The 22352-nt window shown below is 37.5% G+C and overlaps 1 protein-coding gene across 2 annotated transcripts; it reads right to left on the bottom strand.

The window, feature by feature from the left end:
- Window positions 1-5594: 5594 nt before the first annotated feature.
- Window positions 5595-22128, bottom strand: ASIC5 (acid sensing ion channel subunit family member 5). Of its 2 annotated transcripts, none has more exons than XM_068187220.1 (10): window positions 22043-22128; window positions 19555-19861; window positions 17470-17701; window positions 16243-16362; window positions 15159-15308; window positions 14440-14587; window positions 12883-12939; window positions 10660-10828; window positions 7124-7215; window positions 5595-6500 (listed from the first exon to the last, which is right to left on the bottom strand). In XM_068187220.1, the coding sequence occupies exons 1-10, from the start codon at window positions 22080-22082 to the stop codon at window positions 6301-6303; spliced, it is 1515 nt and encodes a 504-aa protein (XP_068043321.1). In that variant the 5' UTR covers window positions 22083-22128; the 3' UTR covers window positions 5595-6300. The 2 variants fall into 2 exon arrangements, with proteins under 2 accessions (XP_068043321.1, XP_068043322.1); XM_068187221.1 differs by having other exon boundaries at window positions 5595-6383.
- Window positions 22129-22352: the final 224 nt, after the last annotated feature.

Genomic DNA, 22352 nt, shown 5'->3' with positions numbered 1-22352 from the left:
TGGATGCATCTTTGGAATTGAATATCATTACTAATTTGCTAATAATGTTCTTGATTTTCAGACAAGAGTTTTCTGGCAGAAGTTTCTTATTGGCTTGTTGTACTAAAAACCTCCCATGGAGTCTGCAGAAACTGGCAATGCCAGCCAGTGAGAATCAGCCATGTGTCAGCAATAAAGAACAAATAGATTGTTTCCAAATGTAGATATAAACCTCATAAAGCAGTATTTGCTAGTGTCACCAGCAAAGCTTATGTGGGTGAGTATTTGCTGGAGCAAACCCAAAGATGTCATCAAAACAACTGGGTGACAGGAAGTTGTTCTGTCCACATAACTCAAAACCATTGTTTCTCCACCCTTTTTCATACACCAGGTGCAGAACATGTTTGCCTTCACAAGGGAGGCTCAGGAAGAGTCACGTCTATCACATAACAGTGCATTTGCTGTTCTCTGAATACTATTAAGGCCATTTGTTTTGAGACATCTTTTCTGTGCAAGATGTAATAATGAGAGAAAAGGTAATTGCCATTGCCTACCTAACCACACTTATCTGACCATGTAAAGTGGCTTCCCAAACACACAGGTGCTTTGAATTGAGGAGCAAACCAGGTGCCTTACAGTTTTCTAAAGCTGAAGGACCTTTGGGACAGGGTCTATGAGGTACTTCACACAGCAGAGTCCTTGTCTGAACTGGAATACTGGAAAAAAAAAAGAGCAAGGAACAACTTATGCTTCAGGACAAGTGAATTCTCTAAAATCTGGTGCTGTACTGCACTCTATGACTTCACTTCCCTCAGGTATTTCTTTTAGAATTACGTAGGTCTCTTAGTAATAGTATTGCCTTTTTAATTTTTTTTTTCCTCCTACTTGTTACTGTTTGCTTGACTTCCATGTTTAAACAGTGAGCAGCTTCTTATAATAAGTTTTAAAACAGACTTTTTTGATATTTCTCCAGTCAGATAGGGCTTTTTTTCTCATACCTGGTTTGTTTCATGTGGGACATTGTTTGCCATTTTGATTCATGCATTGCTTAGATGTTTGGACTAAAACAACCCCAGAAAATTCCATTTCTTCAGATTGCAGGAGAAGATTAAGATGTGATGCAGCATTTCCAGACTAGAGCATGCACCATCTATAAGTGAACTGTATATTTACATGGACATGGTCTGAAGTTGTTGGCATTTTAAGGTTGGAAAATTTCTGCTGAACTCTGAATCAAAGTGTGTAGCAAGTAATATGAGTCCTATGCAATGGGGCTGGAAACATTCAGGTGTAATTCAGGATTAAAAATGTAGCAGGCCAGGTGACCAATGGAAATATTCCTGGGCTAGTCCTATTAGCCAGGATTCACAGTAGGCCTTCTAAGTAGGTTTTCTTTGCAGCTACTGTACACAAAGACCTGTTGGTTACCTCAGGAAGAGGGGTTATTTTAAAATTCTTAGCTAAAGTTATTGGGAGTATCAGTTATGGAAACTGCATAAGAATTGAGTCATTGTTGTGGGAGGCATATGGGTTCAGTTGAAAAACACCAGAAGAAAATTTTCATTTTCAATGAACGGTTTTTGCATGTTCTGTGGTATGTGTGCAGCCCTGACAAACCCACGTTTTTTACAGCTTGTGCATGAGAGCATTCCTTGTTGTAACTGTTCCCATTTCTTATCTTCAGCTGATTCACAGTATGTGAGGGGTACATCAGGAATGGCCAAGTGTGTAGTCATCAATCCTGCCTTGCAGACCTGTTTGCCAAGTCTTAAATAGGTAGAAGTAGATAACGGATTCCCATGCTGTGCTGAGACTGATATCCACAAGGGACAAACCTGTATTTATTTAGTGTTCATCTCTTTAACTCAAAATGACTGGCTAAGGGGAGAGTGGCTTTGAGTGTCACAAAATAGGCAGAAATACTAACAAGTATTATGTGAGCTATCATCCTTTCTATTAAGGACCTTGAAGTGTACTGCAAGTGGTACTAAATTTTCTATAGCTCAGGGTTATTTCTTTGAAAGTAACCCCCAAGAATTAGCAAGACAAAACTAGATGTGCACTTAACCAGGCTTCCTGTTGCAAAATGACATTCTTCCCTGGAGATAGAAGTGTTTTAGAATTTCACTCGGGAAGGAATAGCTACATGTGTGAACCTCTTTCTCCTAGTTTTGTGGAAGTAGTCCTGATCCCAAAAGATGCTAAAAAGTAATGAAACCAAACCAAAAACCACAAAACCCCCACCACCTTGGGCATTTCTGTCCTGAGACAAGATAGGTGGGGATTCCCTGTTTAAACATCAATTGCGTGTGCAGTGGGAAGAGCTATTTGGAAGTTTTTGTGTTCTAAAGAAGCTTTCCTTCTTGTGGTGACTGCTTTTAGTGAGGAGTGAACAGAGGTGAGCATCTCCTGCTGGATAAAGGGACAGAGTGCAAGAGGGTTAACAGTGCAGGATGGCCATATGCAACATGAACAAGATGTGATGCTAACCCTGGATCTGCAGCAGTATCCTCAATATACAGAATTTATCATTTATAACCCTGTCATGTTTCAGTGTTGCACTAATTAATATGGTACAAAGTTGGAAGTATTTCCTGTATCCTGAGTTTATTAAGCACACCAACTGCCAACTCAAAAATGTGTTTAACTCTGGATACAGTTAGTATGACAAGATGTACTAATGTTTATAGCCTAAAAAGGGATATTCACTTCTGTGTACAGAAGTTTGAAGTTCCTGAAACACTTCATACTTTGAGAGACAGTGTGAGTGAAACACTATGGTTTATGTTGGTCTGGGAGTTTTTAGAATTGCATGGTGATGTTTGGATTTCCAGAATACTGAGCAACTGTGAGGCAATGTTTATTTATGAGAAACTTGACTGTTTCATGCTGCCATGAGGTACTGCTCAGGTGAGGAAGAGTTATTTTCTGAAGTTTTGCCAGTACCAGATTAACACACAGTGCAAACACTTGTATTTGGGCTAGGCTGTAGGCACAGCTAACTACCTTCAAACGAGTGATTATATAGGGAAATACTTTCCCCCCCGCCCTGTATAGTTTCAGCTTGAAGAGTTGGTGAGGATATTTTGCCTTAACCCACACTTTCTTAATCAACATTAGATAGCTGGCTTGTATAAGCTACTTAAGAAATGCTTGGTAGCTTGTTTTGATGCAGAGTGGGGATGGCTGTATACGTTTGTTTTCCTCAGAAATCAATGTAAACATAGTGCTGCAAAGATTATGTCTCTTAGTTCAGTCTAAATAATGGCAGGTTTGTCAGGAGCTCCTTTGAAATATTTCCCCAGCTGATACATCATTAACCAGAGGGAAACAATCTGACTTCAGTTACACTGAGAAATTCTCTAAGTGCTGAGAAATCAACTGTGCAAGAGAAGCCTTGTGAACAGCAGCCTAAGGTAAGTGGAGCATCTACTGGTGAAATGTTGCAGTGAATTCATCTATGCCATGAGAGTCTGCTCCAAATCCTTCTGTACAGACCATTCTGTACATTCTACATTTTGCTTTGCCAAATAAGCAAGTGCCAGATCTGTTTCCTGAACTCTTGGGGGGAAAAATGCAATTTCTTCTTGAATAATTCCTTACTTTCTGGCACTCCTTTAGAGATGTCTGCCATGTACATTGCAATAGTACTCTTGTGAGACAGTTAGAAGAAGGGAAATGAGCTAAAGAAACTTGTCAAAAGGTATGATTCATGTCTTTAGCTATCTCAAACTTTCCCCCACCCCGTTCTCTCATGGCAAGTTCTCTGATAATTTGTCTGTCTTCCTTGTACCAGGAGCTCTGACACTCTGACCACGGGTTGAAAATGAATACTATGTATAAATAATACTTTATGTATAAACAATAATCTATGAAAAATGCTTATAAAATTAATAAGTGAATGCAACACTATTCTATAATACCCAGAGCTCCCAAACACAGGTCATTACCCACATAACTAAATTGCCTTCCTCTGTTCTTCAGAAAATGTATGCAACAGTGTGAGATTCTCTACAGCATAAAGTTTAATGACTTCTACAGAATGCCTTTAAAAAGGTATTTTAAATATATATTTTTTTTAATTCTATGTTGCATCTCTTTTTGCAAATTAGACAAGGACTTGGGAGGAGCCCAAGGGGGCCTTCCCAATCATGTAAACTAATTTCATTGTTAGGACTACCATTTTAGAATCAATTGGTATGGGAAAAGCTTGCCAGTATGTTTACTTGGAGCATGGATGTGCACTTGTGAAAAGGAAAGCTGAATAAATAAGTGACAAAGTAATGCTAAACTAGGAAGTGATCTGTTCAAACTGTTAAAATACCTTGCTTCTGCTGTCCTTATAGATATGACATTGTCACCTAGTCAGTAAAGCCAGACATTTCCATAACACTTTTTAAAATTCTTTTGCCATAATAGAGGAGTAGTCATACATCAAAATACAAAAGCACCCTTACTTCTGCTCTGCTGCACAGCACACTTGCTAAATTTAGCTGTTCTGGGGAATCATTTGCTTTATATAATCCTATCACAATCCATTGCTGAAAAAAAACCATTCAAGTCTGTCACTTAACCTTGGGCAAAACAAGTCTTTGTGCTTTCTTCAGAGCTCCTTCTGCCACGTATGTTAAAAGAATCTGAAACCAAGCCGTGATTTCAGCTGTCCTTGTCCAAAGTCAGTGGAGTAAGCAAAAGCAATTTTAGTCTCGTTAAACAAAGCAAAGATTTCAGTACGTTCCCTTTCTGGGGACTGGTGCTTTTTTTGGCTGATTTTTTAGCATGTTCTGTGCTTCATTTCACATGAACCTTTGGACAGAAACAATACCAGTTTTGTTTTCTTTAGTCCTTACAATACTAATGTTATTTTATTTAGCCCTTATTAATAGAAGCAAACAAAACAAATCACTGTGATTGATAGCTACAAAACACTTTGATCTCTGAAATACAAGGTGTGTTTAAACTTTACCCTGCTTTTCTTTTTATCCAGAACTCAGATAATACCTGGTTCCTACTTCCAAACCTATAATTTCTTTTGGCTTAAGAATTCTACAGTTAGAAAATGTTTGAGGCTGGGAGAAGTCTTTGGAGAAATATTGCAGTATGTTTGCTCTGTTCTTTCCATGCTTCCTCTGGGTTGGCTAATGCACAACTTGGACAGTGGGGTTAGAACAACCTTTTTATAGGGGTGCTGAGCTAAATGTACCTCTGCTTGGTAACAGTGAGGGGGAAAAGTCCCAGCAGAAGTGGAGTGACCAATAAATAAGAATTGAGAAAAAAAATCTTTGAGTTTTGCTTAAGGTTAGAGGACAAAAATCAAGGCATCTCTTTCTAGGTAGCAAAAACATTTTCTGTGTTTCCTGAATTGTAAATCCTAGGGCTTATGTTGAAGGGAAGCTGTTGCCAATGATGGCCAAATGGTAGCATTTTCATTACTTTATATCTGCCCTTAAGGACTTGGCTCTTCATTAAATACACTTATTACTTATTTAATCACTACAGTCTTCTTAAAAAACATAAGACTGAACCACTACTGCTCTATAGGCCCAAACAGATGCAGGAAATGACAGAAGCTTTTCTGAACACTTTTAAAGAATTTAATGTTCAGGAAGCCTGAAACAGTACCAAAGCCACAAAATTCTTACACTGACTCATATTTAGTAAGACTTAGATGAAGTCTTTAACCTTTATTATCATCTTTCATGACATTAAACACTGAACTCAACCCATGTTTGCCCACTTGCCATCCACTTGGATGCCCTGTAGTTCTCTACAGTAGCTGGCAGACTCATGAGATTTTTTTTATGTGTTTCAGAGAGATAGTACTGTAAATTTTATTGCTATTAGGTGCATTCCTAATTGTTCTAGGTGAAGTTACCATATTCTTCACTGGAATATGTTACAATGATAACCTACTAGAAGAGTTGTTAATAAGGAACCAGCATTTTAAGAATAGCAATGCTCCATATTTATGGTAGTCAAGAAATTTCTGTGAGATAATTTGGCATGTGTATTACTTCTCATCACTCAAAACAAAAGATAAAAACTGGGTTACGAATGCTAAATTGTATCATATGTCAGCATCACTTGCTATCCTATTCTAAAATAATTTTTAAAAATAAAATTTAAAGATTGCATTTTTCTTTATATGAGAAGGAAAGTGAGACTTTGTGAAATGCACTCTTTAAAGTTATTTAGCACAGTTAAATCATTTTAGGGAATAATAGGGAGAATAAGGAGAGCAGAGAAGGGAGCAGTGTAAAATTCTACAGTCTCCTTTGTATCTTAAAAAGAAATCAATTAGTTCCAGACTTCTACGAGCCATTAACATTCTTGTATTCCCCTCTTTTTTCCCTTATGTGTTGGTTGGTTCTGGGATGGATTGTTCCATTGAGGCATTTCAGGAGCTTTCAAAAGAAGAAAGATGCACATCCAACAGAAGTTAGTAAAAGTATACTCTAGCAGTTCTATGATTGTAATCATACTGGCACCACAAAACAATCCAAGCTGGCCACCTACATCAGCTGTAATAGAAGGAAATAAACATATGTCATACAAAGCATCTGGTTTAGTCTAGCAAGCAAACAAAACCCTGCCAGGCTCAAGTGTTACATGAATTCAATATACATAATCCATCACTTTAGGAAAACAGAATTAATATTCTTAAGAAAGTTTACTGAAGAAGACTAATGTGGTTTTGAAAATTCTAAATAAAGCAAGTACAACACAAGACATCCTACTGTGAAACAGATACTTAAAATATTTACTGCTTCTGTGCCTTTTTAGCTGTTCCCTTGCTTCTCATCCCCATGTTCTCCCTCTCCTCTCCAAATCCCTAAAATGTCACTGTTCTTACAGTCCTGTCTGTGACAGAACCATAAACTAGTGGCAAACTTAATTCTTACTCTCAGCTGCTGTCCATACCACAGCTTCTTTAATGGAATGATAGGAGACAGTACCAAAAATTACCACAAGACAGACATGATTATTACTATTCTAGTATAAAAATTATGGCTTCCCGTTCAGAAGCCTACATATTGAGGAGGTGAGAGAATTTTAAAAATGGGTGTTTTTTGTTGTCTGGTGGTTTCTTTCAATTATTATTTTTAGATTAATTATTAATAATAAATACTAAGCATTCACTTACCAAGCAAATCAGAGATAGTCATGGCCTTCTGCTGCTGTGTTATTTTGTAGCTCAGATCATGATATTTAATCTCAATACGCACAAGGTTTTGCCTAATGACAAATACATAGAGTTTAATTGAGATAGTCAGGAGTTCTGCTCATTTTTACTATCATCTGTCAACATGGTCTGAGTTCAGGGAGAGGGATGGTGTCTTTAATGAAAAGTTAGATGAATTTTATCTAAATCAGCTACATGAGAGAAGGAGAAAACCCTAAATTGTAATAACAACAGCAGATTATCAGGAGTAGATCTTCCTGCTGTGTTGAAAAGGTAGCTCTAGATCTGTACTGTGGGGCAGACTCATATTTTTTAAGGGTCACTGAGAGAATCTTGAATGGAAATGTCAAGCAAAGTGTAGCCTACCACTCTTGATTATGTGCAACTGCATAGTTGATTGTGTTAATTTCAACTGGCATGTTTGAGCAGAGCATGCTTGTCCTAAACTTGGCTCTTCAGTTCTACCCTCTGCTAGTAGCCTCACTTATCTAATTATATTCTTGCCTGCTGCAAAAGTGTAAGAGTAGGTAAATCTCAGTTGGAGCAAGACCTGTGAAGCAAGACTGACTGAAGAGCTCCTCTTTATGGTATCTTGTCTGCAGAAAGACTCTGCCTAAGTATTAAATTGAATATAAAAATAATTGGTTTGGAAGAAAACAGACACAAAAACTGACTGCACACGTAATGTCAATGGTCAATATCCAAGTAGAGTATTTTGACCAGTGCTGTTTAACATCTTTCTAGTGACATGGACAGTGGCACTGAGGGCTCCTTCAGCAAGTTTGTCAATGACACCAAGCTGTGTGGTGTGGCTGACATGCTGGAGGGAAGGGATGCCATCTAGAGGGACCTGGACGGGCTTGAGAGGTGAGCCTGTGCGAACCTCACGTAGTTCAGCAAGGCCAGGTGCTAAGTACTGAACCTGGAACAGGGCAAGAACAAGCCCAAGTACAGCTTGAACAGAGAGTAGAATGAGAGCAGCCCTAAGTGGAGGTACTTGGGGTGTTCACTGAGGAGAAGCTGAACAAGAACCAGCACTGTGCACATGCAGCCCTCAGAGTCAGCCTGGTCTGCATCAAAGGAAAAGTGACCAGAACACAGAGGGAAGGTCCACAAGAGTGGAGTGACTTGAGGGGCACAACAGAACACCTGGAGTGTTTTGTCCAGCTCTGGAGCTCCCATCATAAAAAAAAAGATGTGGAGAGAGTCCAGAGGAGGCCATGAAGATGATCAGAGGGCTGGAGCCCCTCACCTTTTAGGACAGGCTGAGAGACTTGTGGCTGTTCAGCCTGGAAAAGAGAAACCTCTGGAGAGATATTATAGCAGCCTTCCAGCCTTTCCAGTACTTAAAGGGGGCTCACACAAAACACAGAAAGGGACTTTTTACAAGGACATGTAGGTTTAGGACAAGGGGGAATGGCTTTAAACTGAAACAGGGTAGGTTTAGATTAGATAATGAGAAGAAAGTCTTTATTGTGAGGATGGTGAGGCACTGGAACAGATTGCCCAGAGAAGTTGTGGATGCCCCATCCTTAGCAGTCTTCAAGGCCAGGTTGGATGGGGCTTTGAGCAACCTGATGTAGAGGGTGTTATCCCTGCCCACAGGGGCTGGAATCAGATGATCCAGATCATTAAGGTGCCTTCCCACCCAAACCCTTCTATGATTCTTCAGAAGGGTTAACAGCTACAGGCTTTTGGTCTGACAGTGACATGTGACAGTGACAGAGCTCATTAACAATATTCATGAAAATAAAGTATTTTCTATACAAAATCATCACTTTTATCTCTTTAGGTGATAATTCTAAATCTCAGCACTAATGCATAAAAATAATCTTATTCTCCTAGATTCTGTTAGTAAGGCCCCTGCCCTTATAATGGATTTGCCAGCAGAACTATCCAATAAATATTTAACTTTTTCCTTCTTGCATCTTCAGAAATAATTGCATCTCTATGTTTTATAGTTTGAAATGTGTACTCAATATGTTGGCAGGATTCCTATTGGTTAAGGCCTGGTAACAGGGGAATTTCCTGTATGTTCCCTTGCTTAATTGAATAATCACTGAGTTGCGCATGATATTTACAGATAATAAAATAATCAACAAAGATAAAATGTCCTCAAGGGATTAATATTGTTTGTACATAATAAGTTTAATTTTCATAATGTTCATTTGGAACAGACTTTGTAATGGGGCCTGTAGATACAGGACAAGAGGTAATGGTTGTAAACTAAGAGGGGGTAGATTCAGACTCGGTGTAAGGAAGGCAGTTTTACAACAAGGGTGGTGAAACGCTGGAACAGGTTGCCCCGAGAGGTGGTGAATGACCCATGCCTGGAAACATTCAAGGCTCTGAGTAACCCCATGTAGATGAAGATGTCCCTGCTCATTGCAGGGGACTAGGACTAGTTGACCATTAAAGGTCCCATCCAATCCAACCATTTTATGATTTGTATAGTTCCTGTGCACGTATAAACATAGGCCAGCATTTGCAGACTGATGACTTCAAATGTGAGAAAACCAAAGTCACTGAGACAATGAAACTCATAGATGTTTAGTGAAGCAAATAGTCTATAGTTGTTTACAAATATATTTTGATGTTGTATATACTATGAGTTCATGTAGCACCTGCCTTAATACTTATTTGTACTGCTGACATCTCTGGCTATGAGAAAGAGGCAATTCAGTGTATGAAACTGTATTAAATTTTCTTCCTCCTTTTCTGGGTAGTGCTTTCAGTCACACACAACAATCCTGTTTCACTCTTCTGCTACCTCGTGAGAATTGATGCAATACCAAAGATTTTCTAAATAACTTCTATAATATAAATAGTGTTAGGGACTTCTGCTAACAGTAGAAAATATTATTAAATGCTTGGCATTGCTGCTACAATAAAACCCAGGTCTTCAGTACTTACAAAACTTCCTTTGGGAATAAACTAAAATAAGAAAAGCTTTATGCAGCATCTGTTTGTGGTTTTTCAGTGCCTTAATTTGTGGAAGTGTGAAGATTTGTCTTCTCTACTGGATCGATTGTGAATAGCTTTGATAACTCTACATATTTTATTCCTAATCGAAAAACTGGTCATAAGATCAAAACTGGTCATAAGTGATCAAAAAACTTTGTCATAAGAGATTAGTGAGAGAGAAGGTAATTGAGAATATTAGTTTGTAATTGCATTATCTATTCTTATCCAGTCTTAGGTGTATCTAAGTATATTTTTTTATATATATATATATATATATATATATATATATATATATATGCATACATATATATATAACGTATCTATCTGTATAATACATATATATGTAAATATAGATATGAATTTGTATAAATCTTAACCAGTTTTGTCCAAGAGATTATGTTATCTCACAGATAACATTATTAATACCCACATAAGAATAGCTTTTTGAGGTCATATTTTCATCATATGCTCTGCTAGCGTGGTTAAAGGGAATCAATAATTTCTTTCTTAGACAAGGTGTTAAGCAAGATTACCTGATGTATTCTGAGCTTTTCTTCAGTTTTGTAGAAAAATATTTAATGGCTTTTTCTCCTCCAAAATTTGAATAGGTGACAGTGGTAGGATAATCTGTTTCTTCACATGGGGCAGGGCAAGTGGAATTGTGTGTTCCTACTGTACATAATCCTTTTATCTCTATATCATCTGCAATTTCAGAAGAAATAATTTTATGTATTATTTCTAAAAAAGCACACAGGTTAAAAACTTTAAAAAAAACTTACTAAATTACTTTTGTCTTTGATAAATGTGTGGATTAATTATCCCAGGAAAAGTGGATACTTACCAGTTTTGAAGGATGAAATAAGTATTTGCAATTGTCATTTGGGAAACTGGTGCACAGAAACAAGGGTTGAGATAGTTTTCTCACTTTTTCCAAAGAAATACAGCACCTCTAAGCACCTCTTTCTGCCTTTTTTGGGGCTTTATGTGCTTACTATTTCTCACCCGCAGTTAAACTAAAAGACAACAGAAGACTTTCCATGTTCTGAACTGTTTTTCTAATTAAATTCTTAAGTATGTATCCTTGGTCTTGATGCCTTAGTGCCTGCCCAGCTCATTTCAGTGCACAGAAACAGCTTCCAGAGCAATTCCAACTGTAGTTTGCTATCATCTGATAACTATAAAAACCTTGGTAAGCTAAATTCACTTTACCTTACCTCTTGCCTGCCATTTGATAATTGTGCCCAAGACAGCTAAGAAGGCTTAAGAAAAGCTTTGTCTCTTCAAATAATGAAGACAAGTCATAAAATTCTGCAGGTCTGGCTGCCATGAAAGTGAGGAGCCATTTGTCTTAACAGGGAATTACAGAAAATAATCGTTACAGATATCTGGGAAGGCTAGAGAAAAACAATGTGGATGAAAAATTGTAAGGCATAAATGTTTCCTAAATCATAAGCCATCACTGTGAGATGAGTACTGGGATCTCCTGCTTGTGATGCTCTATTTGTCCTGTTTGTGGGGTGGCAGAGGTTCTGTCTGTTTGCAGTGGGCTTCTCACTTTTGCAAAGCACAGAGGAGGAGATATCTCAGCCTGTTAGCTGATGATTTGAAATACTCTCCAGGGATGCTGGGGTTCTGGATTTTATTCTGGAAAGGCAGCCGTTAGAGCTCCTAAAATAATGTTCTTAGTGGGTGCTGCAGATACTGGGTAAGTGTGCGGTTACTTGAGATTTTGTTATCAAATGTCTTATCTCTCCAAGAGGAGAGTCAGCACCTAAAATGAAATCCCGGGGACCATATATCTACAAAATCTTCTGGGATTCAGCTCTGAATCCTGTCCATCTTTCAGAGGAATTTGGGGTCATTTTTGTTTATTGTTCTGTGGTTTCTTTGACATTCAGTCACTGAATATCTATTAAGTGAAATAATACACATCTTCCCTCATGACAGGCTTTTAAAGATCATGGTTATGTAAGAATGTGAACGTAGTGGAATCCATTTTAAAATCGCTACAGGGAAAAAAGTAATTGTTCACAATAGTAGATCTGGCCTGAATGTTGCGCACACCTTATCAAAACAATCCCCCCACCAACCTCTGAGTCTACTAATCACTCAGAGAGAGTCACATTACACAATACAAACCAAACCAATTAAAAAAGAAAGCTTTCTGAAGTTCATGAGAAGTTACTTCTCAGATTACCATTTTAAGTATTTTCCAGTCTCTTGCAGTGACTTAGAAGTTTCATACCCACTGCATAGATTATTTGTTTGTGGAAAAGAATTGCATTTCAAGTGCTTTCAAAATTTATAATTTACTTTTAAAATGATAAAACCTTAAAGCCACTGATTTATCTTTTACCTGTTAACAGATCTGTTATTACTGTACTGTTCACTCTTCTTGCACAAAGAATACAACATTGGATCTAGAAGGATGCCATGAAGATGTGAAAATGCTAGGCAGAGGCTTGGTAATTGAAAATAGATTAGTTGGATATTCTTCCATTTTAAATGCTAAAATGAATTCTTCTATTAGTATATATATATATATATATATATACACATACACACACTTTTATTTTTGAGTGTTTTTGTGTGGTTTGTTTGTTTTTTAATGGGCATATATTTCATGTTCTGTCTGGTCTCTGTTTTCAGAATATTAAATGAACGGGGATGTACTCCATTTCAAATTATTTTCATTATTGATATTGTCTACTATTTGGAATTGGCTTGGAAATCATGAATATGAAGTTATTACTTACAGACTGCTGGATAAACACATTTGTAAAACTTCAGCAAGTCACATTCTGTTCCATTTCCTAAAAATAAATAACAAGATTTAGGAGCCTCAATTAACCATCTAACCCTTAGCTCTGTTTGTACTAAACTGAAATGTAATGTCATCAAAGCCTGCTCACCACTTCACGTTAATGATTACACAACTGAGAAATCAGTTCAGTTGGGAGCAGTGCAGTTGCCAACACCAGGAGAGATACAGGCTGAAGAGACACAACAGACCTAGCCAGGAGGCTGCTGTTGGAGCAAACGCCTTCATTATGTGTACCAGCCTGAGCTGCCTGTAAGCTTGTGGCTCACTCTTTGTGTTAGCTTGATAAAGACAGGAATTTCTGCTTTTCCTAGTGGAAATGAAAAAAAAAAGAAAGAAAACCAAAGTAAGGTAGATTTGATATGAGATTACATCCCATGTGTTTCTGCAGAAATTTTGAACTTCATGCAGGAGTTTTTTGGAGACCCAGGGGGTAAGATAGTATGCTGAGCTAGAGCAAAATTCTCAGATGGCCTCAGTTTCACATTTTTAATTTTTTTTCCATCAGATGGAAATGTTGTGTAGCAATTTAGCACATGGTTCCAGAAGGCATTGCTCTCCTTTAACTAATTGTCCTTGTATAAAGTTGTATAAAGCTATCACCCCAGGCATGGGAGACCCAGACTTAATTGCCTTGGCAACCCCTTTTCCATGACAGTTTGCAGAAGACTGCCAACCTTCTTTCCCAGGGGTTCTCAAACAAACAGGCTAGAGATTATACATTAATGGGTCTACTTTAGTAAGAGCATTCTGCCTTGCTTGAGCGTATTTAAAAAATACAATGAGTCAGAAAGTACAGGCTTTCTTGTGGCTTTTCTTGCGATCTAGTGGCTTTCTTGTCCACCAGTTGTGAAAAGAAGAGGTGCAAGAGCAGAGACCTGGGTTCCAGCTCTTGCTTTAGGTGACAGTATTTTCATTAATGCTGTAAAGGCGTGAGAGCTCAATGTTACTGCTTTACATTTCTAGAGTGATTAAGAAGCCTGGATACTTTAGGGGAGTATTAGAGCATGCACCTGGTGCTGCACATTTGAGGCTGCTTAGAAGGCTCCATACAGCTTTTTGGCTTTTGTAGAGCCTTTGCTGCTGCCAGGCTCTTTCTGTGGCTCATGTGGGAGTCCTGAGATTCTGTCCTCAAGCAAGCTCTTCTGCTGTGCTTGCTGAACACCTGCCTGCAAAGTAAGTTGTCTGGATTACATGTGAAAATGTATGCCTTCTTACGGATTTAGTTCCAGCTCCTTAGGAAGTCAGGTTGAAGACTATAGACCTGTCTCACACTCCTGAGGCATAATTCTCACACTCCTAAGAATAGACAATGACCCAGATGCTAGGTCTAGGCTTGACCAAATATCTTGCTTATTTCCTTGGAATTTTAATTAATATCAACTGGAGATTTCCCTCAAATATGTGGTCTATCTCCTTGGCTATTCAGTAACATGTGAGGTCTTCCAGGAAGATGATCAGTGTGTGGTATGATGATACTCCTGAGAAATACCTGGAAGAACGAATGGCAAACAGCCACACCAGTCCTGTATGTACCGGGCTTTGCATTCCAGCAAACATCCATTAGTACTATAAATCTTGTGGTACTGAAGCTTTATATCAGGCTTGCACTCTCCCCATGGATATTCTTGGATAATTGACTGTAGGGTAATAATAACAAAAGATATAATTTTTTGGGTCTGTTATAAACAGTATTGCTTTTTCACATTTTAAAGTGCTGCAGGAAGCCTGTTGAAGACATAAGCCGTAACATTGTGATTTAATTAGAAGCAATTACAGTTCATGCTCTTGGGATTAAAAATTCATCTCTCCTCTCTCACAGCAAAAGTAGGGCCTGATTAGACAGTTTAGTGTAAAATGGTAGGTACTCTGCTCTGCTTGAATTCTACTAGGAATGTGAGATCCCCTTAATGATAGCAGAATGTGTTGATAGAGAAATTCTGTGGTGTCTTTTTATCATTATTTGTCAATGAAGTTGTAAAGTTACAGGAAAGAAAGGCTGACTTTGATAGATACAAATTAGAAATATCAACTATATCCTCTCCCAAACAGCAGTAATTTCATTTGTGTCTGGAGGAAATGTTATTTTTTGGAGTCACTAAGGCATAATAAATATTTTACATTCCAAAATGTCTGATTCATTTTTAGTGCTTCAGAAGAGAATTAGAGACAGTAAAAAATACCACCTCCAGTCCACGTCCAAGTCCTTACCTTCAGCTGGCGGATTGCAACCTGTGCGTGCATCCCCACTGGTGTCAGTAAACCTAAACCATCAAAACGTGGAAGCTCTTGGGGTGAATGGATAACGAAAGTTATTCCAGCATCAGTATAACCAAGAGTAGGTTCGTCAGTGAATTTGTCCTGATACAAAAAGAATTCTTTTAAGTAGTTTTTGGCTTTGCTTACCATCTGAACTTTTAGCTATGTTTATTGTGGTACTATGCTATTTAGTAATATTTTTGGCAGTTTACAGGAAAGTATAGAAGCAAACTGACTTGAATTTCCTTTGTTCATTACCTCTGTGGGTTTCCTTCCAGTTGCTATTAAACTTTTAATCTTTTTATTCCTGTTGTCATCCCCCAATTTTAAATACAAGAATTCATAGATGAGCATTTACTCATAACTTGGAGATTTGTTCCTTTTACTTGCGACTACCCATCACATTTCACTAAACTTTTCATTATTCTCTTCAGAACCTTTCACTTCTGACTCATAATTCCTAGAGAACAAAAGCCAATGTCTAAGTAATTTATCAATCTATTAGTTTTTTCCCCTGTTCTCACAAGGTGATAGTCCCTGTTTTCTGCTTTTTGTTGGTCAAAGACAATTCTAATGTCAGAAACAATTTACAGTGCAAAGGTCTTGGCTGGCATTGAGCTGCTGTAGCTGCTGTAACTAAAATTTGGTGCTACTTAGAAACTGGCACCAGGTGACCTTCCCTAATGGGCCTTTTATTAAAATGAACAGCTTGTATAAAATTAAATAGCTCTTCTGATGACATGTTTCAGTTGTGGGTGAACAGTGCATGTATATGCTCACTTATAACCTTTTTCCCCTTAGCTGGGGACAGAGTCACTAATAATTCTGTCTTTTAAAATCTCTATTTGGGTATTTCATTTAAAATACCCTCTAACTTGGAAATAGTGTTGATTTTGAATTTTGTGCATGAAATTCTGGAGGCCTGTGTAAACTCAATCAAATGAAAATCCCAAACCAAACAAACAAAAAAAAAACCCTCCACCAATTTAAAAATCAATACGTGATTCATTGCTTATAATGCTTAGGATAGCTGTACCTGCTGGACATCAAAAAGCAAATGTAAGCCTCTTCCAGACAAACTCACTCTTCTTGCTGAAAGATCATTGTGATTAAAAGTGAAGCAGTTTCCATATTCAGTGAAAACATGTTCAAAATCCTTCAATAAAGGAAAATAGGGAAGAGTAAAATGAAAGAAGGAACACTTGCAGTTTCCTTAGTTAATTACAATGCAAGAAGGGAACTACTGGGGTTGCTGTTGGGTTATTTTTTTTTCCTCCAAAGTGCTCAATATTACATTCAGAACAGTGTTTTTTGATGAAATATTCAAAAGTATTTCAGCCCTTTCTATAGAAAATGAAGTTTAAAGGAGAAATTTCACATTGTTTATTAATACTTATGAGCTGCTCAGAGTAATTTTATGAGATCCTCCGCTATTCTATACCTGTTACATTATATAGAAATTGTATATTCAAAAAGAACTTTTAATTTTTTTTCCATTAGCTGCTTAGTGAAGACTGTTTCAAAACTAAATGTCATCTTACATATGAAAGTACAATATTTGCATTTTTTCCCGAAACCACCTCATAATTTAATATGACTGCATCTCTTTACTTTAGTTTTAGTTCTTAGCACTAGTGTCTTCCAGTTAAGAGAAGTCTCTAATGCCTAATATTAGAAACTACAGCATATCTAAAGGTTAGATTAAACTGAAAGGATATAGACCCGACTTTTTTGTTCATATTTTCTGTCTAAGTTGGGAATTCCTTTACAGAAGCATTGACATAAAAATGGGATGATCATATTTTTTGGCTGCTGTCCCAAATTCCCAAAGATGGGCTATTTTCTTTTCAATATTTAAAGTTCCTGTTACCCTGGCTGTCGATATTCTTGACCTCAAGAACAAAAGTCATGCAAAAAACTTCATTCAAACTGTCCTTCATTATAGGCCACTGATGGAAAAGGTTGTTAGATACAGCCTGGAGGTATGACAGCTTTCAAAGGCTGCTGTCTGTGCAGAAGTGGCATTAGGCAGAGAGCAATTTAAACTGAAATCCCATCTTACAGCTCAGAGAGTCCAGCAGGCTGCCTCTGTAGTCAGTGGGAGAATTGAGACCCTCAGGGTAATTTAGAGCAGGACTTTTGTTCTCTGTTTTCTGACTGCAAAGGAACATAGGGGAGCAGATGGCAAAGCTAGATATCATGAATATAAGAATATATCCCCTTCCTCTCTGTGCTATTGTTTTAATAAAATAAACATATTTACCTGTGGGTAACATGGCTTTCCAAAAAAATCGCATTCTAGCAATGTGCTGCTGTTCAGATAAAACCCATTTTTCCTTGTAAAGTCTTTGATGCTGAAGTCCTTGTTCCCAAGAAGGAAATCATTTAACTCCTCGGAATATTTATCTTCCATAGCAAATCTTTGGAAAATTGCAGATACAATGTTCCAAATTAAAAAAATTGCTTTCAGGTTGCTCACTGCATGAGCTTGAAATCTGTCAGTGAGAAGGAGAAAGAATTGCTTGGAATTCTGTAGTTATAGGACTGATCTCAAGGCTGCTTTTGACAAAACCGTGACACAATTTGCTGTCTGCTCACAAACTATGACTGATTGTTGCCCAACAGGTTGCAGTTTGATCTCTACAACATGAATAAACAATATAGTCCCTATCTCTAGGATTGTATCTTCTATATCTGGAAACAGCAAATAGACACCGTCCCATGGCTATTCCAGTCAGTCATATAGGAGGCATTTCTGCTGTGTGTGGTTGTTTATTAAACATTAAAAACCAAATCCCCTGAGCAGATGAACCATTCACATAAGCCAACAACCAGATTAGCAGAACTAATGACAAGCTGAACAATTGCATTTACATGTGGGAAACTAGCTGAGAAGAGCTGTCTCTTTCAGAAAAAAAGCTCTTCCTTAATTTGGAAAATTGAATTCTAAGCACATTAGCAGTAGTCTCATGTACCTGCTTTACTAAGGTACTACACCCCACTGTGGACAGTGTACCTTCCCATGAGCTGGTGGCACAGTGGTTTAAATCAAAGGTGATCTTTACTCTTTGAATCCACTTGAAAAGTCTCAAAAACATGATGAGACTTTGGTGGTGTTTTCCTTATGTACAACATTGAAGTTCTTTATTGAAGTAAAGTAAGGTTTTACAGAAGTTATAAAGTTATTTTCAAAAATGTATTAATGTAATAGATCTTAATGCCCCAGTATAAGGAAGATTAGTAGGAAAAGTTCTTCACAACTGAATTTGAGTCAAAAAAATAAAGAAAAAGGGAGTGCTGTGCCTCTTTGTCCTGCCAATGAAAAACCCCCAGTTAATAAAAACAGGAGGGGAGGATAAGCACAGTGTGACTGGCAGATGGATATGGCAGCAAACTGTTACTTAGATGGAAAAACGCCGTGCTCAGTAGCTGACTCCTTACAGCGTGCTGCTGCTATAGTTACAAGAAGTGAGGCATGTTTATAACAGCCAGCCCACTGCAACCAGATGGACTTCTGTCTGCAGTGCACATCATGTGGTATAACCCAGGGTAGCTTTATGTAGGTAATGAGAAGGAGGCATAGGGAAGCAGAATGACTCCAGGTCTTTGAGACTTGGACTTCTGGCTGATTCTGCCAGCAAAAGGTAGGAAATGAGAAAAATTATTAATTTTTGAGGAAAAAAATGTAGATACATTTTCCATGTTTCTGAAACTGTTTCTAAATTATGTTTTTGCTCTAAAAATCAGGCCACAATTTCACTAAATTACTTTTGAAGTGGCTGCACTGAATGTTGGCCATTGTCTTCAAATGTAGAAATCTGTAGTGACGTTCTTGCTTAGACACATTATTTCCAAACAACCCAAATGCTTTCTTCCTGCAAAAAACTCCAGACATCAGCTGAAGCTGTAAAGGCGGAGCACCTTTGAAAAAAGTGTATCTATTTACCTAAGATTTTTACCTTTGCATGAGATTTCTATTTAAAATCATTTGTTAATCCCTTCTTTTATTTTGAACTTGAATGTGGCTGATGAATGTCCCTTAGTTACACCGAAAAGCAACACTCATAAATAGAAGACTACCACCAGAGTTTTTCTATTCCAACTTCTGTTGTGAAACTTAAAAATCATGTCATCGGAAGGAAAGAGAAGATTAAAAAAGCAACCTCCCTTTCTTGATTCTCGTATTTTCATCTTCTTTTAAGTACCATGTGGTGGTGTAGAAGACATGTCCCTCATAGCCATATTTTCCTTGGTTTATGTGATTTGTCCAAACAGGTTGTGAAACCCTGGCTACTTTCAGATAAAGATGCGTTATGTCTCAAGAGCAAACAACAAATATAATTTTTACCGGTTCAAGTTGCAGAAGGTCACAGCGGGGAATTTGACTTTTTCCACATACTGAACCACCACTGTAGTTGTGGTTGGCCAGCTGAAGTAGTAGATGAAGCGACTGCAGATCTGCCAAACAACAATGGCAAGGCAGCCTGCAACTATCAGCAGCCACAGCACCCTGCGAGCCTTGCTCTGTGTGTGGACAATGTTATGCACGCCATGAAATGAAGTGGATGAGGCAAACTCCTCATGATATTTCCTTCTGTCTTCCAAATCTGGCAGCAGTTTCTTTGTTAAACACAACCGTATCTTTTCCAGTGCTTCTGAATGAGGAACAAAGTTAAAATTTCTTAAAAATTAGCATTTAATCGTCACTTAAAAAAGGAATCTACATAATTCTGATGCAAATTTTCCTTTTAATTGTAAATTCTCTCTTTAAGTAATGAACTTGCTTCTGAGGATGGAAGAGTTGTGTGCTAAGAGATGGGCTCATTGTTGCCCTGAGTATAAAGTATATCTTGCAGTATTTCAAGTCCATGGATGTTTAAGCACTTTAATTTAAAAGAGTAGTTCCACTTCTGGGGGAAAGATAAGATTTTGACATACCTCAGGGCTCTATAACCATACATTGCTGTGAACTTATGTGAAAAGTTAAACATCTCATTTTTACAGCAACAACTCCATAAAGCACTGGTCCTTCACACATGCTCTGACAAATTAGGTTTAAAATGAATGATATAGAATTATATGAAAGGGAATTTCACTCTTTCACTATTAAAAATTTCAAGATAAGTATTGGAAGGTTGGAGGTTCAAAAGAATCTCTAATGTCATTTTCTTAGATTCTCACTTGTCTGATTCCACAACTTTGATATGGGATGGGTTTAGTTTTCTATAAACTGATATTAAAATAAACCAAACCAAACAATTTTTAAAGCTAAGTTTAAGGGCTATAACAATAATGAATGTAAAAATACCTGGAACTGCAGTAACTTTCCTATGCTTAATGCTGAATAATCTTTTGGACATGGATTTAAACATCATTTTCTCTCCCAAAATATCTAAATGAGGGAAACTTCATGAGACCTTTTTTGTACCTTGTATCCAATATCATAATTGGATCACTCTTTTTGCAAAGTGCTTCCTTTACAGATTGTTATCCACTACTTTATTTTGGCATTAAGCCCATAAGAACAGTCAATTGAAGAAAGTTTGTGTGACAGTTATTAAGATCCGAAAATGTATTATTTATATCCATTTTTAACAGCAATTAAATGCTTCCCTTCTTCTGTTTTTATCCAAAAATTAGGTTTAATAGTTTGCATATGTGGTAGGAAGAGAATATGGCCTTTTTATGACTGAGTTACTTGAGGCTATTACAGTTGGGCAAAGGAACAAAGTGATGTAAGAGTCATCTGCCAGAGCCACATCAGCCACATCGTGACCACATCAGTACTCTGGGGTGTTTCTTTGGTCCACAGCCTCTGGACCGTGATAATGAAATCCCAGATGGTGCTGGATTTCAAAATGTTTCTGAAGGGAAAGAATTTGCTTTATGTTGTTCTTTTAAGGTCTGTGTAAGAACTTTGATCAATGTTATGTAATTTACTATGACCTCGTTCTATCATCAGACAGTTTTCTGCTACAAAACTGTTCTAAAGTTTCTCTCCTAGCTCTAGTGACTATTGGAGCCCACTGCAAATCTGTTCAGCCATGTGTGGTTTTGTACATCATGCTGGAATGGAGAAGATTTCTGGTTTTGCTGTAGGCTTCTCTCTCACTAGCACATGGGCAGTGGGACGAGTTCTTTGCATGTTCCTCAAAAAAGAGCAGAAGGAGAAGTACATTCCTAACATGTCTACATCTGCTGCCTCTAGACTCCAGCAAGAGATCACAGGCAAGTCAGATCCTTTTCTCCAAGGGTAGTGCTGGGAGTGTTCATTTCTCCTGTGTGCACTGTGCTAGGTATGAGAATGATAGCATGTCTCTACATAAAGTCCAGTGCCATAAAAAAACTTTACTTGTCTTAATCAGCAGAGGTGTAACTTTGAATCTAAGCAAACATGAAGCTAAGCTGTATTTCAGCTCTTGTGTATAGCTAGTACAGTAAATAGTAGTAAGTAAAAATCATATTTCATCTGAGAAAAACATTAAGAGTTTTGCTTTTAATGTGTAGGATTATGTAATAATAGCATGCTGCTGTTTTCATTAGCACTACTTTGTGAATGTCTTGAATGATGCTTACTCTGCTTCCAGATTTCTTTAGAAAATGCTATTTAGCAATTGCCTAGTTAAAACTGTATTAGCTTTATTCTAAATACACAGAGGGCCAATAGCTAAAGACTTTAAAAATTTCTTAAGTAAGCATACAAATTTTTTTCTACAAGCTTTTTTGAGCTCTCCCTTCTTTGTTGTATCTTGAAAAGGTACATCATTGCTCCTTTTGGACAAGATGACAAATAACAAAGCTCTTGGTAAAGTACTCTAATATACCTAGTCACGTACCTTTGGCATCTGATTGAATGACTCTCCTGAGCTGATCCATGAGGCTGTGCTTATTTCAGTAAGGAAGGGATGGATAAGAAGCTGCCTTACCACTGTGATCACTGCTAGGTAATGGCTTTTATAGAACACTAAATGGGAGGTGATTCTCAATGACACATGGGACTAGATCATTTACCTGCTGGGGTTGCTATGTTTTGCCTTTTATTAACACAATGCAATGGTCTGCAATGTGAAGGAGAAGATAATTCTGATTACAGGATCAGATGTACACATTTATATACATTTCAATTACTTATGCTAATAGCAGTAC

This window comes from Anomalospiza imberbis, chromosome 4 (assembly GCF_031753505.1).
Source record: "Anomalospiza imberbis isolate Cuckoo-Finch-1a 21T00152 chromosome 4, ASM3175350v1, whole genome shotgun sequence".
Classification (NCBI taxonomy): domain Eukaryota; kingdom Metazoa; phylum Chordata; class Aves; order Passeriformes; family Viduidae; genus Anomalospiza; species Anomalospiza imberbis.
This window is presented reverse-complemented; position numbering and strand designations above follow the sequence as displayed.